Source organism: Dasypus novemcinctus, chromosome 9 (assembly GCF_030445035.2).
Source record: "Dasypus novemcinctus isolate mDasNov1 chromosome 9, mDasNov1.1.hap2, whole genome shotgun sequence".
Classification (NCBI taxonomy): Eukaryota; Metazoa; Chordata; class Mammalia; order Cingulata; family Dasypodidae; genus Dasypus; species Dasypus novemcinctus.
In genome coordinates, this window is record NC_080681.1 from 77,059,200 (window position 1) to 77,068,418 (window position 9,219).

A 9,219-nucleotide genomic window follows, 5' to 3' on the forward strand; every position below is an offset into this window, starting at 1 on the left:
TTAACAGCAAGAGTTCATGAACCTTCACTCAAGGACTCTTTCAGGCTCCAGGTCCCCAATTTCAAATTCTTCTCTCAAGAGAGGAAATCATGGGAGGTGGATGTGGCTCAAGTGATCGGGCTCCCGTTTACCATATAGGAGGACCAAGGTTTGATCCCTGGGGCCTCCCGGTAAAGCTGTGCCCACAAAGTGAGCCAAGTGCACGTGCGGCCAGCCAGGTACATGCGGTGAGCCATGCAGCAGGATGATGACACAAAAAGAGAGAGGGAGAGAGAGACGAAGGGGAGAGTCAAGGCAATCAAGGCCAGACGCAACAGAAACCACTGAGGTGATGCAAGTGACAGAACTGAGGTGATGCAAGTGACAGGGAGCCTCTCCACATCAGAGGTCCCCAGGATCGAATCCCAATGAATCCTAGAGGAGAAGACAAAAAGAGAAATAGACACAAAAGATCACACAGCAAATGGACACAGCAAAAAAACAAACAAGAACAGCGGGGTGAGGGGGAGAAAAGAAAAAAAAGAGAATATCATGTTACTTATAGCTTTTGAGCACCTATGAACTCACACACAGCGCTAAGTACTTTCCCTTTATTATTTCATTTAATCTTTGCAAGAAACTTAAAGATAGGTCCTATTTTTAGTCCCATATCATAGGTGGTTTAAGTGACATGCCTGGAATCATAGAGCTAGGACTTGAACACAGGCTGATTGACTTCAAAGCAAAGGTTCATAATGGTTAGCTAATTAAACTCTTATTTTGTATGTAGGCAAACAAAAGATCAGAGTGGCTATGTGATAACCCACTGTTATTGAGCTACGACTAAGGACAGTCAGCCAGACTATTCTGCCATCACTAAGCCTTTTGCCAAGCCTTCTTCATAGCTTAATTTACTTTGCTCCAGATTTGCGCTGACTCAAACACATGGGTTGTCATCCTGGGACTCCTACCAAAATAAGGTTAAGAAATCTGTTGGGCTTAATCTGCTGTATTGGAGCACACACATGCATTTTCCGGATGACAGCATTGTGGACACAGATGGGTGTCATTCTACCACAATTGTGGGTTCATTAAGGCTTGATATTGGCAGCATCTTATCCTAAGTGCTTGCCTACGAGTAGCATCTCTAAGTAATATTGGGGCCAGATTGTATGTCTGAGAACAGCAGATACTCAGTCCAAACATTAATGATAAGAGGCAAAAACCAAAGACATTTTTCTTAATACTTCTACATCCATCACATACCCATCTGTATGCACACATTAATAGCAATAACCCAAATCACTATAGGGTTTTTTGGTTTTATTTTTCCTTTTCCAACTTTATATTTTAGTAGAATCAAGTGGCTGGGAGTTAGAGATAGATGGGGACTTTGGCTACATATTTGCCATTTGGTGCCTTTTGAAGTTTAACATGTGAATGTATTACTTGTCTAAACCAAAAAAGGGTAAAAATTTAATATAAAGGGAACTAAATTGTAATGAAAATGCTGTTTTCAAAATAAAAAGGCACTGGAGATTAAACAAGTGAATCTGGAAGGAAACAGATATGGTACAACCAATTGGGCTCCCATCTACCATATAGGAGGTCTAGGGTTCGATGCCCAGGGCCTCCTGGTGAGGGCAAGCTGGCCCACAAGGTGAGCTGGCCCACACGGAGTGCCGGCCCATGCATGGAATGTCGTCCCGCGCAGGAGTGCTAGCCAGTGCAGAGAGCTGGCGCAGCAAGACACAACAAGAGACAACAGAAGAGAGAAAATAAGAAGACATAGCATAATAAGGAGCAGAATATAATAAGTAGCATAATAAGGTGCAAGAGAGTAATTGCCTCTCTCCCATTCCGGAACAACCCAGGATCAGTTCCCAGAACCGCCTAATGAAAATACAAGCAGACACAGAAAGAACGCACAACAAATGGACAGAGAGCAGACAACGGGTGCAGGGGAGAATAAATAAAAATAAATCTTTTTTTAAAAAAAGTGTATTTGGAAATAAAGCACTTGACTGATACAAATATCCTTTAATCTCCAGGTGTCCTGCTGCTAAAGAATATTTCAAGGAGAATTCCCATCACTGGAGTTGGGCTGTACAGTGGTTACAAAAAAAGGTAATTGAATTTTAAACTTTTCTGTCTGTAACATAGGATTCAATAATAGCATCTTATCAGGAAAAAAATCCCTTGAACATAATTTGGGAAGTGATTTCAGAGTATTTTGAGACCCCAGATATTACTTTAGTACAGTTTATAACTGCCTGTATGCATTAAATTAATGTCTTAATACATGAGTCTTAAGTCGATGGGTAAAAAAGTGGGGATGGGCGGCGGACTTGGCCCAGTGGTTAGGGCACCGTCTACCACATGGGAGGTCCGCGGTTCAAACCCCGGGCCTCCTTGACTCCATGTGCAGCTGGCCCACGCGCAATGCTGATGCGCGCAAGGAGTGCCCTGCCACACAGGGGTGTCCCCCACGTGGGGGAGCCCCATGCGCAAGGAGTGCGCTCTGTAAGGAGAGCCGCCCAGCGCGAAAGAAAGTGCAGCCTGCCCAGGAATGGCGCTGCACACAACAAGATGACGCAATGAAAAGAAACAGATTCCCGTGCCGCTGACAACAAAAGTGGAGAAAGAAGACGCAGCAAATAGACACAGAGAACAGACAACCAGGGTGGGGGGAGGGAAGGGGAGAGAAATAAATTAAAAAATTAAATTAAATTAAATAAATCTTAAAAAAAAAATGTTTAAAAAAAAAAGTAGGGATGATTATGTAAGAAGCAGCATCTTATGGAGGTCTTGAAAGTGGAAGTGGAATTCTCTATGAAACAGTCTCTTGATGTGCTACATCTGTGTAGATTTTTATGGAATTTTAGCTGTATTTTAGATGATTTTTATAAACTAACAGTAGGAGTTGTGGAATCACATGAACTCGTCATCTGAGAATATTTTTGACCTTTCATCTCAGATGTCAGAACATTATTGGACACCGCAGAGTAATGTCTCTAATGAAACATCAACTGGAAAAACCTTTCAGCGAACCATATCAGCTCAGGTAAGATTTACCTTTTGTTTTTTATGGTGTGATATCCCATATGTAGGATTATCAGCATGCTTCTCAGGAACTGCACCTTCAGCCAAGAGAGGTTATAAGTTGGAAATGAGAAAGGATAGAGGAAATAATTGAATATCTGTGAAAAGACAGCAGATTGGTTACCACTTAGATCAATCTATGCAAATTATTTGCTTGGAAGTAAAGAGACGTAGGCTTGTCAGCCTGGCCTCAGCCTGGGAAGGAGGTGAGTCTGTGCTCTGGTGGCTGGGAAAGCCCACCCTCAAGGCTCCCGGAGCCCACCAGAGGTAAAAGGAAGGGCCCTGGGGTTGCCACTGCCGTTGGACACCCCATAACTTTTTTTGTCTTTTAATCTCCTGCAGGACACATTAGCATATGCCACAGCTTTGCTGAATGAAAAAGAACAATCTGGAAGCAGTAACGGGTCAGAGAGCAGTCCTGCCAATGAGAATGGAGAGAGGCATTTACAACAGGTATGACTAGATGGTGTGTCCTTGGGTGGAGGGGCACTGCCTGCTCTTTGGTTTTCCCAAAGAATTTCCATAATCCGAAAAAGAAAAAGACATGTCCTCTGGAGTGTGCGTCTAGAGACAACAGCTCCGCCCTCTAGTCAGTTCTCTATGTGGGAATACTATGACTTGAGAGTGTTCTTTTCTTTTTTAAGATTTATTTTATTTCTCTCCCCTTCCCTCCGTTGTCTGCTCTCTGTCCATTTAATGTGTGTTCTTCTGTGTCCACTTGCATTCTTGTCATGCGGCACTGGGAAACTGTGTTGCTTTTTTTGTTGCATCATCTTGCTGCATCAGCTCTGTGTGTGCAGCACTACTCCTGGGCAGGCTGCACTTTTTTCGTACAGGGTGGCTCTCCTTGTGGGGCTCACTCCTTGCATGTGCGTTACCGCTACACGGGGGACACCCCTGTGTGGCACAGCGCTCCTTGCGTGCATCAGCACTGCGCATGGGCCAGCTCCACACAGGTCAGGAGGCCCTAGGTTTGAACCCTGGACCCTCCATATGGTAGGCGGATGCTGCTCTATCAGTTGATCCACAACTGCTTCCCTTGAGAGTATTCTTGATGCAGGTCAAACCGTTCAGCTACTAGAATCTCAGTTCAAGACTCAAAACAATGTGCTTACAAAGATGAGTAGGCTGGGAGTGTGGGGAGGGCGGCAGGGCAAGGAACGTCTCTTTGTGAAAATGACACGTCAGCTATGTGGGAGGTAAGACAAGGCTGAGTGGGGAAGAAACAACATGTATTTGATAAACTAGAAGAAGGCTATTGTATCTAGAATTTAGAAAATGAGGGTAGGAGAGATGCCGGGGCCACATCAAGCAGGATTATGTTGACGATTTTGGCCTCTATTCTAACAATAGTAGAAAGTCTCTGAATGGTTTACACAACGAACTAGAGAGAAGTAAGAGGGAAGGAATTTCTTAGAGTTCTAGGACCTGGGGTACTTAAGACAGGTGGATGCAGATGGATGAGAGGTGCTTAAAAGGTCAGTCTGACAGGACTGGTGAAACTGCAGCATGTGCGGGAGCTGTCCAGGGTGACAGCCAGGTGCCTGGCTTGACACCATGGTAGACAGTAGTCCTACTTACAAAATAAGGGGCCCTGACCTGGACCAGCCTCAGTGGGGGGCTGGGGGTGGGGCGATAAGGAAGGGTTGGGCATGGTGCATCTGAGGATTCTTGGAGATATCAAGAAGAGAGCTGGATGTTTGGAACTCAGAAGAATCAAGATTTTGGGTGTGGATGAGGAAAGGTATCTAGTGGCGGTGGGGGAAGAGGAGAGAAGGCAGAGACCTGAGGCGCACTTACTGGTGGTCTAGAAGAAACTGACTGCTCAGGAGACCGTGAAAGACAGGCCAGAGGGTTGGATGCCACGGAGGCCCTGGGAAGGGAGCGTTTCAGAGAGGGAGGAGTGGCCAGCTAAGACAAGGCCTGGAAAAAGGAGGCCACTTGTCACCCCAGCTGCTTATTTGGAGAGAAGGTGAAGAATGAATGAAAGATAAGAAGACCGAGATAGTTTGGTTGTGAAGAAGAGGAATAAGGGCAGGGGAAATAGGATGGGGGAAATTGTGTGTGTTCAGCACTGCTGGGCATAATCCAGCAGAGAGGGAGAAACTGCCAAGACAGAAGGAGAGAGGGAGAGTGCTCAGGCTTCTGAGGAGGTAGGAGGAGGGAAATCCTCTGCCCTGCAACAGGAGAGGAGATGAGGACTTGCAGGCATAGGGGGTTTGTAAGCTTAGGGCCAGCAGCCACAGGAGTTCTTGGCTGATATTTTCTCTATAAATATGTAAAGTGATGAGATAAACTGCTGAGAGAGACTCTGGGTTAAGTTGCATCACTATGCCACACCTCAGTTTCCTCCTCTGTAAAATCAGGGTAGTAACTATCTCTCAAGGTTGTTACAAGGATCTGAAAGGTATCAGTTTAAAAAGTGGTGCACACAGCACCAACCACATTCATTCCATGAGGGCCTACTCTGTGCTGGACCAATAGACCATAGTGCTGTGACGGAAGACTAAGACAGTGGGAAAGGCACCACAAGTACAGTAACATTTACACTCACTTCATTATTTTGCACATAGAAAATAGTCAAATATTTCTTTCCTTTTCCTACTACCATGATCAGAATTGAAAATGTTCTTTCCTTGGTTTTAAAAAAAATAAGCTTAAAATTATTCTTTGACCCCCCCTGACAAGCAGGTATACTTCAATAGCATAGGCCTTTGTTTTCAAGGGTCCGTGTTTCCAGGAAGGCTGGTGAAAGCAGAAGAGGGAGGGAGCAGTTTTTAGTAGCCTGGCAAAATGCAGGGAACATGCTGGAACAAAGACATCTGTGGCCTGGCTTTTATCAGGGCCATTTCAAGTTGATTGGAATTAAGCCAGCCAGAGAAACCTGAAAGCCCTGCATTAATTTCACACTGCAGGCCTATTCAACTTTAATATATATATACACTTAACTTGCTTTTCTTTCTCAAAGGGGTCTGAATCACCCATGCTGATTGGTGAGTTAAGAAGTGACCTTGACGATGTTGATCCTTAGAGGAGTATGTGCAGCACATGATGGGGAGTCAAACCACACCTTTTTGAAATCAGAATCTCACCCTTGAAACCTCTGGAAGAATCTGGAGATTGAACTGGGAGAACCTTCCATGATATTGGAGAATGATGTGTCTTTAAAAGAAAGCACTCTTTGGCCACTAGAAGGTTTGGAAGCTGTTTGGCAGTGAGAAAACTCCAGCATGTGGATCAGCTGTCCCAGGGGGACAGTCCCTATGTGAATTAACATTTTTGTGGAGATTTTAGGAAAGAAAGCCAGTGGCAGACTTTTTTGTTACATCAACATACAAGAGTGAGGGTAAAGCTGTTGCTTTCTCTATGATACTACAAAAGAAATTCCTTTGGTTTTTATATTTAAAAAAAAAAGCAAGCTGCCTTTAGATGTGTGGGGGCAAATTTTTAATCTTGCAGTAACATTGAATAGGGATATCCAATTTAAAATGATGTAAAGATATGTGATAAAACTCATTTTCATTGTAAAATAGAAATTAAAGAATTCAGTTTACATAGACCTTTGTATTTAATATGTCTCCCTATTTGTATAGAATTTCAAAAGGGTCTGAATGAGAGCCCTTGGCATGAGCTTGGATCTCATTGAAATGCCACCAGGATCAAAAATTGGGAAATTAGTATGCTCTTTGAGGTATTTTTCTGATATAATTGAGATTAAAAAGAGCAATAAAAAAAATTTTTTTTAAATGCTGTGTTCCAGAAGTACAGGGTGCATTCTTTGACATAAGTCATTAAAGAAGTTATGTTGTTCCCAAAACAAATTTTTAAAACACCAAATAAAAAGCACTTTAAGATGTAATTTTATTGCAGTTTGACTTCATAAAAATCATCTTTTTAATGCTTGGAGACATATTGAATAAACTGTAGTCTTAAAATCATGTGATCTGCAATCATTTGCTTTTGCTTAGAACATAACTGAAACCTTTGATATTGGTTATATTTGAAGTTAAATGTTTGGGTTGGAAGACACTGCTTTGTGAGTTTTGTAGTAATTTTAATACAAAGAAAGAATTTGAGACTTTGTTTCTTCTCAACATGACTAACATTGAAAAGACAGGGACAAGTTTTAAGGTTTCTTTTCCCAGAAAAAAAAAACTAGAAAGCACTTGAATAACCATCCATTTAGCTGTGTTTCCCAAGGATAGCACCATTTACTCATTTCAGGTTGGATACCAGCTCCAGGGGAGAGGGGGATTGCGAGTTGTGCCAATATAGTTCACGTATTTTGTATATTTTGTATTTTTAGTTGCTCACCCATGTCTTCAGCCCTCTTTCACCTTTTGTTAAATGCCCTGCCTTATTTTCAACTCTCTACACACAAAACTAGGGGAGCCTTAGGTGCCAGGTTGCCACCGTCGGTTACATTTGCCAAGTCAAAGAGGCACAGCCAGACCCAAGGTGCCTTTTTGGTTGCTTTTGCATTTTGTGTGCACACATGACAGGGCGGGCAGTGCTTTCCACAAGTCAGTCATTTCACTATTGAACTGTTGAAGTCGCTGTGCAGTCAGGCCTCAATGTGTGCTTTTGTAGCTTTCTGCCAGCTAGTGCTAGAGGCTTGTCAAACGCGCTGAGCAGGATGGAAGGGCCAGCATTTAAAAGCAGAGCTGTGTCCTCAGATTAAAGACAGGAGCAGTGGCAACTTCTGTATGGTTCTCGTGTTCTTGCTGTTTTGAATGTGATGTTATGTTTTAAAATTGGTTTTAAGTACATGAATATTCCACATCCTACTGTGTGCCCTACCCCCACCCTGATTCTTTCCATCCCCATCCTCATAAATAATTGTGTGAGACATGATACTGAAATGCTAGTGGTGATATGGATTGAATATCACTGCTGGCAGCTGCACTCTCAGGAGCCCAAATTCAGGAGTGAAATTGCCACTTCTCGCTCCCCTTATTTCCTATGGAAACGACGCCTTCCACAACCCCCTGGCACCTGCTGTCGTCACTGTCGAGCTCATCAGGATCACGCATCACTCTTGTGTATTATACGCTTTGGTTAATTTTACTTCTGTTGTCGTCACAACAAACGTCATTTTCACTTTCCCAGTAACCACTTGATTTCCAATGGCTGCAGTCTACAAACCTGCTGATGACTTTTTTTAATGTGGTACAACAAAGTAACAATTGCGACAGGCTTACCTTGGAAAGAAGAGTTGTCGTTTTTACCGCCAATTTTTTGGATGAAGATGATTTTATAAGTCTTTCAAAATGGTCTGCAAATCGAGCAGGAATTGCACAACTAACTCAATGCTGTGTGTTCTCAAGAAGCTCCCTTAATGAAGGCCTTCCCGGAGGACGGCCAAGCCTGCCCATTCAAGGCCCTGGGAAAGGAAACAAAAAGCCTCCCAGTGGGCATCTTGCCCGTGACTTCTCCCGGAGCACTCACATGGTCAGTCACCACTAGAGTAAAGGCTGAGACCTAGAGCACCTTGTCAGCAGGCTCACCCTGTCTTGCCCACCCTCCCTGCTAACATTGAGGTGTGTGCAGTCACCTTTTGAGCTTGGAACAAGCAGACTGGAATTTTCCTCTGCTACCTCTTGTGTACAAAATCTTGTTTATAAAATTTCAAAAGGAAGTAGAAAAACTAGGGAAGAATCTTAATTCTAAATTTGGTTCATGAGTGTCAGAGTTCTCAGCTTCTAGGAGCATAAAATAAATTTTTCAAAAATACAGAGTTGGAGTCTGGCTGGCGTTTTTCTCAATATATCAGAATACAGCCATAGTGGGGGAACCATAGGCCTATGGCTTGGTACCACATGGCACTGGGCTTCCTCTTAGTACGTGGCGCTGATGGGGGTGGGGGGCTGAGTCTTCTAAGCCTTTTGCTAATCTTTCCTCTGGAGAGTCTGGCCATATTAGGACTCATTGGCAGAGCTCAGACAAGGATTCTGAATCCTGGCTGGTGGCCTACAGCCCTCTCCCCCGTCGCTTTCAGGTGCCTCCCAAGTAGTTCCCAGCATAAATCACGTCTGCTGGTCAAGCTAGGTTTCTTACTGCCCAGGTTTGTTCCTGCCTTTGCTCCCCTTGCCTGGGGGGTCTGCTGGTCCAGGTCTTGCACCTCTTCCTGTGGCCCAT

General features: G+C 43.7%; 1 protein-coding gene across 1 annotated transcript in view; it reads left to right on the forward strand.

The window, feature by feature from the left end:
• Positions 1-8,816, forward strand: part of USP24 (ubiquitin specific peptidase 24) — a 149,374-nt gene extending 140,558 nt beyond the window's left edge. The window contains exons 65-68 of the mRNA XM_058303514.1: positions 2,031-2,106; positions 2,957-3,043; positions 3,424-3,534; positions 6,050-8,816. Of these exons, the coding sequence (XP_058159497.1) occupies positions 2,031-2,106; positions 2,957-3,043; positions 3,424-3,534; positions 6,050-6,112 (337 nt within the window). The 3' untranslated portion in view covers positions 6,113-8,816. The remainder of the gene's footprint in view (positions 1-2,030; positions 2,107-2,956; positions 3,044-3,423; positions 3,535-6,049) is intronic.
• The last annotated feature ends 403 nt before the right edge of the window (positions 8,817-9,219 follow it).